The sequence below is a fragment of the Perca fluviatilis genome, unplaced genomic scaffold (genome assembly GCF_010015445.1).
Source record: "Perca fluviatilis unplaced genomic scaffold, GENO_Pfluv_1.0 PFLUV_unplaced_scaf_1, whole genome shotgun sequence".
Lineage (NCBI taxonomy): Eukaryota > Metazoa > Chordata > Actinopteri > Perciformes > Percidae > Perca > Perca fluviatilis.
Window position 1 is genome coordinate 490,591 of NW_024375502.1, and position 16,567 is coordinate 507,157.

The 16,567-nt window shown below is 43.1% G+C and overlaps 1 protein-coding gene across 1 annotated transcript in view; it reads left to right on the top strand.

The window, feature by feature from the left end:
- Positions 1-415: 415 nt before the first annotated feature.
- LOC120554977 (NLR family CARD domain-containing protein 3-like) overlaps positions 416-16,567 on the top strand; it is a 291,821-nt gene continuing 275,669 nt past the window's right edge. The window contains 3 exon segments of the mRNA XM_039793824.1: positions 416-589; positions 1,260-1,376; positions 2,254-2,370. Of these exon segments, the coding sequence (XP_039649758.1) occupies positions 468-589; positions 1,260-1,376; positions 2,254-2,370 (356 nt within the window). The 5' untranslated portion in view covers positions 416-467.

A 16,567-nucleotide genomic window follows, 5' to 3' on the forward strand; every position in this document is an offset into this window, starting at 1 on the left:
GGATCACACTGCAGAAGTTTAATTATTTACTTTTACACAGCAAAAAAATACAACAGTGCAAAATCAACTTCCAAAAAATTATGCAGAAAGCCAGAGAGAGAAGGTGAGAATGGTAAAAAGAAATTGTTGTATTCCAATTATCAAAACATAAATGACTGCATTTAGTCTCCTACAAACCTCTTTAAATCCCTATTTATTTGAAGGAGAACAAAACGCAGGAGGCAGGTAACACTTAAACATGTAAATATATAGAATAGCATCTGTTCCTGGAGATTAAAAAGTGGTCTTCCTCTCTTTCTAACAGGATCAATCAGAGACCAAACCCTGCTGGACCTGGACCTGAATCTGAATCTGAACCTGAACCTGAACCTGAACCTGAACCCAGCTGTGTGTCCATGAAGAGTCCCCAGTCCATGGAGATACCACTACTTTAAAAAAAAAGACCTTTAAGGGTGAGGCGAGTAGAAATGGAGGAGAGAGATGTAGAGATGGAGAGACTTGAAAGGCAGAAGCTGCAAATTGAAATGTTAAGAAGTTCACCTGAACGCGATATTAACTTTAAAGGAGAGCAACCCTCTGATGAAAAGAGGTAAGCCGTAAATATTATAATATTCCTAAATCATGTTTTAACTTTTATGTTTCCAGAGAAGTTGATGGAGTTTATTTTCAGCATCTTTCTTCTTCACATGCATTTATATTCTCATATCTGAAAGTTGTCCAATTAAACCATTCTTCAACTCTTGACTTTAAATATTGGATCTGGTTTGGTCCAATATATTCTCTGGTGTTTTAGCTTTTTAACCCAGTTTTTTTATAGTTTATTCGATTCGATTAGATTAGATAGTACTTCATTCATCCCACAATGGGGAAATTCACTTGTGACAGCAGCAGTTTTTCCACAATAAAAACAAACCAACAAACAACCAAACAAACAGGTAAACAACAAACAATGTGCAAAAAGTACTGAATGAATACAAAGTGGCATTATATAAAAAGTATTTAAGTAAAGTTACGTAGCCATAGTGCAAAAAATATTGTAATGTAATTAAGTAATTGACTTGAAATTAGATTGAAAATTATGTAATTAATTAGTAATAACCATAATATAAATTGTATTTAAGTGTGACCATAATATAAATAATACTGAACTTCTTTGTATTAATCTTGTTTTAGTTGCTGCTTGTATTTCCAGCAGGTTTTGTGTCTGAACACTAAAAAGTGAATTTCCATCCCTGTTGGTCTTACTCTCTGTGTAACAGGATCCATCAAAGACCAGACTCTGCTGAACCTGAACCCAGCTGTGTGTCCTTCAAGAGTGATTGGTCAAAAGGTCAATATATTGACTTTAAAGGTCAACATTCCTCTGCTGGACAGAGGTAAGCTGTTAATATTATAATATTGCTGATTCATGTTTTAACTTTTATGTATCCAGAGAAATTTTTGAATATATTTTCAGCATCTTTCTTCTTCACATATATTTAAATTCTCACATCTGAAAGCTGTCCAGTAAGACCAGTCTTCAACTGTAGATCTCATTGTAATATTGGACCTGGTTTGGTTCAATATTATCTGGTGTTTTAGCCAAATTAAAAAGCTGAACTGTGCAAGGCTAAGGCGGTCTATTTCCGTTAGCAGATCACCCATTCTTCTACCAACCCAAAGACATTATGGCATACCCTTAAAAGCGCCCATATTATATTCATTTTCAGGTTCATAATTGTATTTTAAGGTTGTACCAGAATAGGTTTACATGGTTTAATTTTCAAAAAACACCATATTTTAGTTGTGCTGCACAGCTCTCTCTCACTGCTGCAGCTCCTCTTTTCACCTGGTCTCTGTTTTAGCTACAGAGTGGGACCTCTTTTCTTCTTCTTTTTCTGTACAAAATATCTTTCTGTTCAGACAAAAATATTTTTTAATATTTTTATTCTGATTTCAAAATATATTTTTATTGAGTTTGGGATTATTGGCATGCAATTGTTAATAATTAGGCCTACATACATTACTATTATATTTTATGCAGGAAGACTTTAACTGAACATGTGACCCTCAATAAATGTGTTTTTCTATCAGGACCAGATTTTTATGATTTTTATCTGGTGCTTTAGCATTTTAACCCAGTTTTTTGTATAGTTTATTGAACTTCTTTGTATTAATCTTGTTTTAGTTGCTTCTTGAATCTCCAGCAGTTTTTGTGTCTGAATAATAAAAAGTGAATTTCCATCCCTGTTGGTCTTACTCTCTGTGTAACAGGATCCATCAAAGACCAGACTCTGCTGAACCTGAACCCAGCTGTGTGTCCTTCAAGAGTGACTGGTCACATGATCATCTCATTGACTTTAAAGGTCAACATTCCTCTGCTGGAAAGAGGTAAACTGTTAATATTATAATATTGCTGATTCATGTTTTAACTTTTATGTATCCAGAGAAGTTTTGGAATTTATTTTCAGCATCTTTCTTCTTCACATATATTTATATTCTCACATCTGAAAGCTGTCCAGTGACCTGGTTTGGTCCAATATTATCTGGTGTTTTAGCCCCATTAAAAAGCATTTTAAATCTCCCATAGCCATAGGGTAGGCTAAAAATCATGAATGGCAACATTCTTCCCAAATGTTCTTCTCCAACTGGGAATACCAGGGGGATGGTTGGGATGTATGCGCTTCAGAGTGCCCCTTCCAGGGGTAACTACACATCCCTCCTGGAGAACCAGAGACCCTGGGTAAGTGTTTGTGTCACCTGGGTCAGGACACTATTTGTTGAAGAAGTCCTGCACACTGTCCATTACGCATGCAAATACTGGGACTTCTTCAACAAGTATTGCTGGTAACCTTTGCCTTTTCTGATGCACCTGCCCCAGAAAAGATGTGTGCAAAAGCGCTTTTGATCAGGACACTATATGCCATGAGAAGACCTCTGCCATTTGAGTCTGGAAGTTAAAGCCAAGTTTCAGTGAGTGGATTCATGACCACATTGTTTCCCCCTTCAAGTCCCCTGACCCAAATTGGTCAAAATGCTAAATTCTCCCCAAATGTTGGATGTGGGTTTGCCAGTTGGATGTCAGATCAGAAGTCAAAAAGGGGAAGCAAAAAAAGGGAACCACCATTCAACAGTATCCTCAGTCCAGGTCAGCAGTTCTCCCCGACTACAAACAGGCCATCTAAGCTCTGCTTCCCCCTCCTGAGTCGGCTGATGGTTTGCCAAAATCGTTTTCAGGCCAACTGAAGGTTTTTCACTGTTGACTCCCCAAACTTCTTCTACCTACAAATATTAGGCTCCATGACCACAGAAGCTGCAGACCTCCTGGCCTCATGATACCAGTCTGCTGCTGTAGGAGTTCTTTAGGCCAACCATGTTGTAGCCCTTGTTTACTTCTTAGTTCTTTCTGTTGATTCACAATGCGGTCAGCATTACAACCAACACTTTAATGTCAGGGGAAACCATCTGATTCAATGTTGTTATCAACACTTTAAGTCACAGGAAATTACCTTGTGTGTCTCTGTGTGGACAGACATGATGTGAGCTAATTCTTCCTGATTCCTCCACAGAGTGGACCAGGAGAGCTCAGAGGTTCCCAGTGGTCAGTCTGCCCAGCAGCATCAAACACACCTGGACTCCATATTTATGGTCTGTACATTTACAACAACTACTTTTACATCTATTCAGTTCACAATCATCTACATGCTGAAGGTTTTAGTCCAGAGTATTGTCAGTCCATACAGCATGTATCTGATGTTTGATTCCATTATTTCAGTTTAATTTGATTCATATAATCTTCTGTTCCAGCTGCTGGAGGAGAACGTCTTCACTTTTGTGAAGAATGAACTGAAGAAGATCCAGAAGCTTCTGAGTCCAGATTACCCAGAATGCTCAGAGAGTCAGAGGGAGGATGAGGATGAAGAGCAGAGGAGGAGCAGAGAGGCATTTCTGAAGATCACACTGCACTTCCTGAGGAGAATGAAGCAGGACGAGCTGGCTGACCGTCTGCAGAGCAGTAAGAGGATTTCTCTAAAGATTGAACATGCTGGACTAATGGGACGTTTATCTCCAGAGATGGGTCAAAGTATGTTCATGTTTCTTTATAAATCACTTACTGATCTTCATTGTTCTGTATTCATTCAGGAAGTCCAGCTGGAGTTTGTAAGCGTAAACTCAAATCTAAACTAAACAAGAAGTTCCAGTGTGTGTTTGAGGGGATTGCTAAAGCAGGAAACCCAACCCTTCTGAATCAGATGTTCACAGAGATCTACATCACAAAGGGAGGGACTGCAGAGGTCAATGCTGAACATGAGGTCAGACAGATTGAAACAGCATCCAGGAAACCAGACAGACCAGAAACAACAATCAGACGAGAAGACATCTTTAAAGCCCCACCTGGAAGAGATGAACCAATCAGAACAGTGCTGACAAAGGGAGTGGCTGGCATCGGGAAAACAGTCTTAACACAGAAGTTCACTCTGGACTGGGCTGAAGACAAAGCTAACCAGGACATCCAGTTCACATTTCCATTCACCTTCAGAGAGCTGAATGTGCTGAAAGAGAGAAAGTACAGCTTGGTGGAACTTGTTCATTACTTCTTTAGTGAAACCAAAGAAGCAGGAATCTGCAGGTTTGAAGAGTTCCCGGTTGTGTTCATCTTTGACGGTCTGGATGAGTGTCGACTTCCTCTGGACTTCCTCAACACTGAGATCCTGACTGATGTTAGAGAGTCCACCTCAGTGGGTGTGCTGCTGACAAACCTCATCAGGGGGAATCTGCTTCCCTCTGCTCGCCTCTGGATAACCACACGACCTGCAGCAGCCAATCAGATCCCTCCTGGGTGTGCTGACATGGTGACAGAGGTCAGAGGGTTCACTGACCCTCAGAAGGAGGAGTACTTCAGGAAGAGATTCAGAGATGAGGAGCAGGCCAGCAGAATCATCTCCCACATCAAGACATCACGAAGCCTCCACATCATGTGCCACATCCCAGTCTTCTGCTGGATCACTGCTACAGTTCTGGAGGACGTGTTGAAGACCAGAGAGGGAGGAGAGCTGCCCAAGACCCTGACTGAGATGTACATCCACTTCCTGGTGGTTCAGTCGAAAGTGAAGAACATCAAGTATGATGGAGGAGCTGAGACAGATCCACACTGGAGTCCAGAGACCAGGAAGATGATCAAGTCTTTGGGGAAACTGGCTTTTGAGCAGCTGCAGAAAGGCAACCTGATCTTCTATGAATCAGACCTGAGAGAGTGTGGCATCGATATCAGAGCAGCCTCAGTGTACTCAGGAGTGTTCACAGAGATCTTTAAAGAGGAGAGAGGACTGTACCAGGACAAGGTGTTCAGCTTCATCCATCTGAGTGTTCAGGAGTTTCTGGCTGCTCTTCATGTCCATCTGACCTTCACCAACTCTGGAGTCAACCTGCTGTCAGAAGAACAAACATCATCATGGCTGCCTAAATTCTTCAGAGAAAAATTAAAACATCTCCACCAGAGTGCTGTGGACAACGACACCTCTGTAATCAACCTGCTGACAGAAGAACAAAGAACATCAACAGAGTTCTACCAGAGTGCTGTGGACAAGGCCTTACAGAGTCCAAATGGACACCTGGACTTGTTCCTCCGCTTCCTCCTGGGTCTTTCACTGCAGACCAATCAGACTCTCCTACGAGGTCTGCTGACACAGACAGGAAGTAGCTCAGAGACGAATCAGGAAACAGTCAAGTACATTAAGAAGAAGATCAGTGAGAATCTGTCTGCAGAGAGAAGCATCAATCTGTTCCACTGTCTGAATGAACTGAATGATCATTCTCTAGTGGAGCAGATCCAACAGTCCCTGAGTTCAGGAAGTCTCTCCATAGATAAACTGTCTCCTGCTCAGTGGTCAGCTCTGGTCTTCATCTTACTGTCATCAGAAGAAGATCTTGACGTGTTTGACCTGAAGAAATACTCTGCTTCAGAGGAGGCTCTTCTGAGGCTCCTGCCAGTGGTCAAAGCCTCCAAAAAAGCTCTGTATGTGGGATTTATTCATCAATAAATACTCTGATATCTTTCAACATGAGTTAAACATAAATAACTTGTTTCCTTCCTGTTGTCTCTCCAGACTGAGTTGCTGTAAACTGACAGAGAGAAGCTATGAAGCTCTGTCTTCAGTTCTCAGCTCGCAGTCCTCTAGTCTGAGAGAGCTGGACCTGAGTAACAACGAGCTGCAGGATTCAGGAGTGAAGCTGATCTCTGATGGACTGAAGAGTCCACACTGCACACTGGGAAACTCTCAGGTCAGGATTCATTAACCCATTCAGCTGATGACCATTTAAAGTCTGGTTAACTTTAGTTGACAAAACGGCTAACATGAAGCTTTGTGTCTGTTGATATGATAAACTTGGGCAGTAGTTATTAATTATGTAATTATTCATTTCTAGAGTCAGAGTTAATTTCCATGATGATTGTTTACTTTTGTTGTTGAATAAATAAATACCACAGATGATTTTAAAGATTTATTCTTAATCTGGACCAAAATGTACCTGGACAGCAAGCTCCCCGTGTTGACAGAGGGTTCCTGTGTGTTGTTCTGTGTGTTTGCAGTCTGTCAGGCTGTCTGATCTCAGAGGAAGGCTGTTCTTCACTGGTCTCAGCTCTGAGCTCCAACCCCTCCCATCTGAGAGAGGCTGGACCTCAGCTACAATAATCCAGGAGACTCAGGAGTGAAGCTACTGTCAGAGGGACTGAAGGATCCTCTCTGGAGACTGGACACTCTCAGGTACAATCACTGATGAATAAAAAGGAGATATTTGTGTAGTAAGTTTTAAAGGAGAACATCTCTTAAAGAACTAAAATGATTTCTCCCTTTTGTTAGTAATTGATGTAGTTTGGACACATCTCTGTTTGTTAAAGGCACTGTCCGTGGTTTTTTAGAAACATCCTGTTTTTCCCTCTTTCCCGGGATCCAGTCAGTTTCAACTCGACAGAAATGTCCAGGAGAGGTTTAGCCTAGTTTAGCACAAAGCAATGGGCTTTCTATTAGGGCTGAAACGATTCCTCAAATAACTTGAATAATTCGATTACAAAAAATCCTCGAAGCAAAACTCTTTGCCTCGAAGCTTCGTTAAATCAATGTAATTAAGGTTGTACGGCTCACTGTGTTTCCGCACGGAGGATTATTACTAGCGCACAAGAGGTTTGCGCTTCTGCGGACACAAGCACAGACAGTATATAAACACAAGACTGACGGCCCAGATTACAAATGAAGGAAGACGAAAATAGCGAGGGTCTAAGAGGAGAGACAGGCGAGAGAAAACGACAGAAAGTTTGGGATCATTTTAAGCTGCAAACATGCTGCTACATCACCTCTGTAACAAACCTCCAGTGTACTCATCCATTCCGCAGAGCCAACCCGACACAAGGTAGCTAACGTCTGCTGCTCTCGGCCGCCGCTGTTTACACAACTAGCCAACGCATGCTACTCTGCTAATAGCGATGTTTTACACAACTAGCCTACAGCATGCTACTCTGCTAATAGTGCTGTTTTACACAACTAGCCTGCAGCATGCTACTCTGCTAATAGTGCTGTTTTACACAACAGCCTACAGCATGCTACTCTGCTAATACGTATATTTTACACAACAGCCTACAGCATGCTACTCTGCTAATAGCGATGTTTTACACAACTAGCCTACAGCATGCTACTCTGCTAATAGTGCTGTTTTTACACAACTAGCCTGCAGCATGCTACTCTGCTAATAGTGCGTTTTACACAACTAGCCTACAGCATGCTACTCTGCTAATAGCGATATTTTACACAACTAGCCTACAGCATGCTACTCTGCTAATAGTGCTGTTTTACACAACTAGCCTGCAGCATGCTACTCTGCTAATAGTGCTGTTTTACACAACTAGCCTACAGCATGCTACTCTGCTAATAGCTTGATATTTTTACACAACTAGCCTACAGCATGCTACTCTGCTAATAGCGATGTTTTACACAACTAGCCTACAACATGCTACTCTGCTAATAGCAATATTTTACCAACAAGCTAAAATGAAAGCTGTCGGTTTGTAGTCTAACTGTTTATTAGTTTGCTTCTAATCTTTGGAAACTTAGCTGCTGCCGGTTCAAACCGGCTCCTCCCCAGCATGGCTACTTAATATGCACGTGAATGACGTCATCATGCATTCTTTATTCTTTCTCCTCACCATAGATATATCTATGCTCCTCACTGTGTATTAGCCTTCTGAAAACGTGTCCCCAGAACAGTGTAGTTGCCCTGCTGTAAGCTTCGTACAGTCACATTTACCCTCTGGTCAGTGAACAGCTCTTTTGCATATCCAGTGTAAAGAGCCAGAGGAAAGAAGGGGAATGGGGTGAAAAATATTATCATTTGGGCCACCAGAAATGTACTATTGTAATGTATTTTTTTTTTTAAGGGTCTTGGAATTTGGCAATAAAATGTTTTGCTTTTTCTAAAAAGGAAACCTGTCTTTTAGTAGAAACAGCAATAATAAATATTTACTATTGCTGCTTACTAAGTATTTCTTACTAAGTGTTTCTTATCCGATACTCGATTAATCGATTGAATAATCGGTAGAATATTCGATTAAAAATAATCGATAGCTGCAGCCCTACTTTTCGCCGTGAGAAGAGTGTGTGGATGAAGCATTAATCTACTCTTTCAGCAGACTAGTTAGCTAGAGGTTTACAATGTCAGCTGCCGGTGCTGCATGGCTCATGTGATCGATCAGAGACATACACTGACGTCTGGTCCAATTATTGTACAAAGTTCCTCTTGTGCCGGAGAGTACCGACTTTAAGTTCAAAAAGTCCCTCAAAATGCTCTTTTCCTAGTTCCTGCAGTGCAAACACAATATATGTGTGTGGAGAGATGTAATGTTGATGTTTTATACAGAAAGGTCCACTGTTGCACCAAATGCTTGCTCTTGGGGGAATTGTTGGGGTCTCTGTAAATGATAGTGTGGCAGTGGCACCAGCAGCCGTAATCCTGTCACACTGTGCATACATTTTTTTTCTATGAGACACTCATCTAATGATAACAATGTGTAAATGCACATAGTCTGTTCTGCTCTCTGCTATGTTCAGTTATAGTTTCCTCGTTATTTCTACGTTATTTCACCCACAAGCCATCCACTATTAATCAGAATATTCATTGTTATGACTCGATCTGTAGATCAGAGGTGGGCCGTCACAGCCAGCAAGAGATTGTCAGAATCAGAAAATTATATTTTATAATTAAAGGCGTATATATTCATTTCTAAAATAAATATATTTATCAATTTCATATGTATTTTATATATTGTATAAGCTCCAAATTCGTTTGGATTTTTAGATGTAAAGTTAATGAAAGAAAGGTGGATGTATTTTTCTTCACATGATGAGCAGCTTTTGGTAAGTTTGATGGATTTTTCAGCATTTTAGTGAAATTATTTTATAGCTATTACTGCTTGCTTTAGTTGTTAAAGATTTGGAGAAAAGCAGTGGCTGCCATGGCTCCTGTTTATCGTCGCGTAATTTGTGTTGTTGATTGCCTTGTGGTCACCCTCGCATGAGTAACATGACCGGTTGTTGTGGGTTTGTTTTGGGTTTCTTTGGTAATTCAATTTATTTTGACTACATGTGATGCAGCATCCTGTCATACTGTGTGCTTAGATGCTCTTCCAGTCAGCTGCAGGTTCAAGGTTCTGCAGTAGTGTATTAGGTGTCTCTAGGTGTTAAATCATGTTATTCCACACAGTAATGTACTTTCAGTCATGGTGAGGTTATTCAAAGGTGATTTGAATCGCTGTGGTATTTTAGTACTTGTCAAGTTATGTATGGTCTACACTTCAGCTCTTGCCCAAACTTGCGCCCCTCTTCAAGGACTGAAGGATCTAAGGAAATTTTGACTCTTTTCACACCAGTTTAGTTTGTTTTAGATAGATTTTAATTTGTAGATACAAGCAGAGGAATTAGTAGTAGTAGTAGTAGTAGTAGTAGTAGTAGTAGTAGAAGATTGTAGTTAGTAGTAGTAGTAGCAGTAGTAGTAGTAGTAGAAGATTGTAGCTAGCAGTAGTAGTAGTTAGGTTGATAACCTTTTAAAAGGCAAAACAAAACAAAATATTCATTACTCTTTAAGGACATTTTCAAAATGAAATATATGATTTCATTGTAGTCTTTGTAACCACATCATAAATAGCAATTAGATTTAACTAAGTCTAAGGATAAACTTCTCCCAGCAAAAATCAAACAAACAGATAGACCTGGTTGTTTAAAGTTTCAGTTGCGGCATTACTTTATCCATGGTTCTCTGGTCCCCAGATAAACCCCCACGGTACTTTAACCCCCCTCTTCCAGGTCAACCCCCAGAGGAAGCAGAGGGAGGCCTCAGCCCAGCTCCCCACTGCCAGGGGCTTCACTTTTGGCCCAGTTTACTTTGGCAGCAGAAATGACTGTAAAACATCTGAACAATGCGTTCCTAAAATATCCACATCTTGTTGGACTTTTCTATAAAACTATGATGTGGTGTAAGTGGGCTGTACGTAAAGGTGCAGTAAAACCAGTAAAAACAGGCCAGTGTGCGGCATTATGCAGCTGGGTTCAATGGATAAAGGCGTATACCATCCCAGAGTGGGGCGGCGAGCAATGCTTTATCCCAGGTTTACTTTGAAGGGTTTACACAAACCTCCATTTATCTTCAACACACTCTCAATGTTCACGCGTACATTACCTTTATCTTGGCGATGAAACCAGGGCTGAGGCCGAACCTCTGGGAACTTTCCACAGGGTAAACGGTAGCTCAGCCCGGTCAAACGCCCTTTCCTGGTCCAAAGAAACCAGACCAGTGTCTACCCTAATGAACCAGAGACTGTCAAAATATCCAATTAGGTGACACATTTGTCAGCAATGGACCTGCCAGGCATAGTATGTTTGGGTCCTATGAATGACCCGTTCCAATACCATCTTCAGCCTGGATACAGGACTTTAGACAGCATCTTGTGTGTCTGCACACAACAGAGAGACTGGCCTCCAGTTTTGTGTGAAGCTCTGAACACCTCCTCCTCCCGGTCAGGGGCACCTCCAGCTCCCACATTGTCGGGTCCCAAAACCGGTGGAGCGGGTCTCTGCAGAACCTGGTGAAAGCCTTCGTCATCCCTCGATTGTGCACGGTTGCTGGAGAGATCAGAGTAGAAGTCCACCAGCTCTCTGTCGGATCTGTGATGCTGTCGTTAACGGCTGTCCCTCCTGCTGATCTCAGAGCATGGATCATCTGACTCTGGCCATTCTTCTTCTCAGACTAAAAAAGAAGTTAGTTAGTTAGTTAGTTGGTTGGAGAGTCCATTAAAGCAGCAGTCTGGACCCTGGACGGATCATTTGCCCCTGTTGCTCTCATGCCCAGCAGGTCTGCCAAGAATGGCTTTTTTAGACTTGAGGTCCTCAATACAGCCTCGATTTCCTGTGGACTCTGCAGAACCCTGCATGTCACTATAGATATCTCAGATGGTATTTCATAGAACTTGGCAATGTCTCGAGAAACATTGAGGTGTACTGCTGACAAAGCTGCCTTCCCAACCTCAACCTTCCCAATGTCCCACCACTGCCTCAACGAACTAAAATCTTTCCTTCTATCTCTAAAACCATTCCAAAAAAATAAAAACATCCCTAAAATGTGCATCTAAAAAGCAAAGCCGTGTTAAAAGGTACTATCACGCAGATCCGGGTTTAATATTGGCAATGATAAACATCACAATACACATAAGAATGATCAGAAAAACCGACAGGCAATATACTACACCCTTTAAAAACATTAAAGATGGTGCTTTAAAACAATAAAACCTGTCTAATCTAGCCATAGTCAACCTGTTTTCTCTGCTGTGGACTCACGTATACCTCTGCTGGCCATGGCGGTCTCTCAGACGTCTGAGACTGTGTGTACTCCATCAGCGCTGCGTATAGCTTCGTTTAAGTGGCGTGTGGTTCGTTATGGTTTCGATCTAAAACATCATCATGTGTACAGTTAAAATCCCCCCCAAAATAAAACTCCTCTGGTTACACTCACTTAAAACCGTACTGGAGTTCATTTAAAGAACTCTATCAGGTTCTGAGTTAGAACGTAATACATTTATAAAACCAGATTAAAACTTCATACATGGGCTCTGTACTACAAGAGTCGGCCCTTTATTCTTTCGTCTACAGTGTGGGACTTTGGTAAAAGTTTCTTGTACAAATGGGATTGCTATACCTCCGCTATGCTGCTAAGGTGACTTAGCACCACCTCCCATCCCATTCCCTCCTCCAGTCTGTCTCTTTTTAAAATTAATGCGCTGTGGTTTCCTGCAACATGGCAATATTTACTCCTTTAGGTTTTAAAACTCAACAAGGCAAGCCCTCTTCTTTCACACACTCTGCCACCCGTTTATATTAAGAGTGGAGATTTTAAAATTACTCATTATGTCAGATGTGAGGAGAGACACACAAAAAAATGACACAACAATGAAGACCAACAACAAACGGCCGGACCCTGAGTCTTCCTCACTGTCTCCATCATTTAAAGCTCTGGTTTGATCCTCTGAAACAGTTTCTTCAGCCTGTAAAAACTCTGGTAGAGTGAAGCCTCTCTCACCTCTAAAGATGCATCTGATCTCGTATTGAGATCAACAAAACATATTTTGTTCTCAAAATAGTCTTCCAAGGTTTATGTTTTGTTTTGCTTATTTTTGTTTCTGGAGGAACTGTACATTGTGGTTGTACCTGTTTTACAGTTCTCCCCTGTATACCGACCAACTGAAAGGAGGAGTCAATCAGGGCTGTTGACTGCCACAGTCCTTTTCCTCCTCATCTTCCCTCCATTTACCTTCTTATCCTCTTTCTCTCCCCACCTCTTCCCTCCACTCATTTTGGCCGGTTCTCCTTTCCTTCGTTGTCCTTTTCCTTGCTGATTTTTTTTTTCTCTTCTTTATACTTCTCCTCCCCCTGCGTTCTCCATCTCCACCTGTGTTTTCCCCCCCCCTCCTTCCCCACCTCACCTTTTCTGTTCCAATCTCCCACCCTTTCCATTTCCCCCTGTTTCAACACCTTCCACCTGTCTGTTCCACACTGTCTGTTCCCTCCCCCCCCCCCCCCCCCCCCCCCCCCCCCCCCCCCCCCCCCCCCCCCCTGTCTGTTTCCACCTCAGTGTGTCTTTCTATTTTTTCCTCTTTTTCCCACCTGTCTGTTCCCCCCCCCCCCCCTCGGCTATCTTTCCTGTCCTGTTCCTGTCTGATTCCCTCACCTGTCTGTTCCCCTCCCTGTCCCTCAAACCCCTCAGCTGTCTGTTCCCTAACAACCCTCACCTGTTTGTTCCCTAAACAAACCCTCACCTGTCTGTTCCCCTACACACACCACCCAAAACTCCACTTGCCCACCTCACACACCCCTTCACTCCATCTCCCCTCTACACATTCCTCCTTTCACTCTGCTCATCAAAATTCCCTACACACCTCCCTCACCTGCTCATTCCTTTGCACACCCTTTCACCTTGTCTTTGTTCCTTTACACCTTGAAAACTTTACATTACTACTCTTTACCTGTTGTCCACCTTCTACACACTCCTCACCTCCTCTACTACTTCACCCTTTACACCTCAAATTTCCCTTTGCTGCAGACTCTACACCACCCTCACCTGTCTGTTTCCTACACAACCCTCACCTGTCTGTTTAACCCTTTTTTCTACACACACCTCTTTTTACACACACCTACTCGTTTTTCTAACACAAAAGCCGTTTGTTCTACACACACCTACTTGTTCGTTCCTACACACACTTGTTTTTCCCTTACACACACCTACTTGTTTTTTACACACACACCTCTCACACACACCCTTAGCTGTTTTTCTACACACACCTAGCTGTTTTTCACACACCTACTCGTTTGTTTAGCACACAATGTGTGTTTACCTCTACCTGTCTGTTTCACACCCTCACCTGTCTGTTCCCTACTCCTCACCTGTCTGTTCCCTACACCCAAAACCTCAACTTTTCGTCCACACAATACCCCCCCGATTTTTTCTTTTTCTTTTCTTCCCCACAACGCCTTTCCCTGTCACCCACAAATTCATCCACCCTCCCCTCTTCATTCACACAACACTGGGGTAGCTTGGCCATTACTCACCCGTCGTCTGAGGTCCGGGGCCGCAGCTTCCACACCACCACACCGCCCGCGGCCCGGGGAGCATCGCCCCCGCCCCCGTCCGGCACCACCAGCAGCCCTCCTCGGTACCCAGGCGGGGGGCCCGGCCCGCCCGGCACCAGCCCTCCCCCGGACCGGGAGGTTAGGATCACCTCGTCTCGGGCAGGCCCTCACCGTGTGGCCCACCTCTCCACAACCAAAACATTTCATCTCTGATGACGTTGCAAAAATCACGTTATTCATAATCATCTACTTTAACATGGAACCGGAGGTTCAACTCCTCGTCCCGATGGTTCAGTATCATATACAGCTGTCACGGTGGAGACACCACGTGCTTCAGCAACGGAGACTTACATCCAGACAGGATCTTTCTAACGCGGGAGACTATCTTCCCGTGTCTGGACAACTCTCTGCTGAGGAAGCCATCAGAGATGACGGGGTGGGACCGTTGGACAGGACTACCTAGAGAGACAGAGGGAGAGATGGAGAGAGAGAGAGAGAGAGAGAGAGAGACAGAGAGAGAGAGAGAGAGAGAGAGAGACAGAGAGAGAGAGAGAGAGAGAGAGAGAGAGCAGAGAGAGAGAGAGAGAGAGAGAGAGAGAGAGAGAGAGACAGAGAGAGAGAGAGAGAGAGAAGAGAGAGAGAGAGAGAGAGAGAGAGTCAGGTCCAAACCCTGGACCTCTGTGTGGAGGTATAACCCTCGAGTATATGTAGCCTGCTCTACCAGCCGGACCAACCCGGCCACCCGATCGCGGTCTTTTTATGAGATCAACAGAAGGTCAGTTTAAAAGATTTTCCTCAGATTTTGAGAGGCGTGAGCGGCAGCCGCTACTCATTTGCATACAGGAAAGCGGTATTTTTGGCAGGCTGGAAAATTCGCGTTCACATGTGTTGGTTCCTCACGCTCATCCCGCCCGTCATTTCCGGTAAGGGTTTTTTACACAAGTGCTCCTTTTGGGACAATACTAACCATCCAAAGTGGCCCTACAGCAGGGAGTTGGTCAGTGACCGTTAACAGTGGACTGATGGAAGGATGCAGAATGAGACACAGCCTTGGATTTATATATATATATATATATATATATATACATAGGTGCTCACAGGCTCTGACCAGGCTGTGGTAGGGAAATGCACTCCCACTAAGGAGATAGGAGGTCTCTCCCACTAGGAGATAACAGGAGGTCTCTCCCACTAGGAGATAACAGGGAGGTCTCTCCCACTAGGAGATAACAGGAGGTCTCTCCCACTAGGAGATAACAGGAGGTTAACGGAAGGTTAAAGAGGAGTCACTAACCCCTAGGTGGGGTAACCCTCCCCGACAGCAGGCAAGACGATCCCAGAGAAAAAAATAAAAATAAAATAAAAATAAAAATAAAAATAAAAATAAAAATAAAAATAAAAATAAAAATAAAGATAAAGATAAAGAGTAAAGATAAAGGAATAAAGGTAAAGCCTCCGCTCTAACAGAGGTATTTAAACTGCTTCTTTTCTCCTCCTGGCTCTGTGTCTCCCACACTCATAAGAGTTCAGGTAATCTCCTCTTTCGGTGTCAAAGAGGGCAAATAAATCTTCCCCAAAACGCTGCGAAAGAGGCGTCTGGGCAAACTAAGAGAGAAGAGCACTTTTTGGCCACTGTTTAACAGAGGTATTCAAAGCCGCTTTTCAGAGATAGTCTTTTTTCTTTTTCTCTTTTCTCCCTTACACTCAGCGAGCGCAGGGAACCCCTCTACAGCTGAGAGAGGCATCATGAATCTTCCCCAAAACAACAGGAAGTGCAAGATGGAGAAGGCTTCATGGCATCCCGATGCCACGTAAAAGCGTTCGGTTAAAAGAGCCGAAGGGAGCCCAAAAAGGGACCCAAAAGGGACGAAAAGGGACCCAAAAAGGGACCGAAAGGGACCCAAAAAGGGAACCGAAAGGGGCTGCTACTCGGCAAAAACACTCATATTTATACACAAAACATTTTACTCCTCCCAAAGTTATCTAAAAGGGACGTACTATATGCAGACCTGCCAACCTGTGCGCATTTTGCGTAGTAGAAACGCATTTTGACATCAGAATACGGTATTCGATTTGTCACTTTAAACTACTCCGAAAATCGGTGACTGCTTTGAGTTGACTCGTTGACGTGCAGTAACCGTCTCAGTCTAACTCTTGATGATCGGAGGCAGCTAAAACTTATGGCTAAAAACAGGTAGCAGCCACGAGCATGCTGGGAAAATAAAACTAAAGAAGAAGAGTTCGACCAATCACAGCGTCGGGTCCCTTCCTCTAATGTCCAGCGGGGATATCGGCTACTGATGCGTGTTCTTCATTCCTCCCCTCATTCCCGTTTAGTCTGGATTTGGTCCCCATATATCTCTGGGTTTCTCCAAGGGGAGGACTGGGCCTGCAAAGGTAATCGGATTTGATGTAGAAAGGTGAAATAG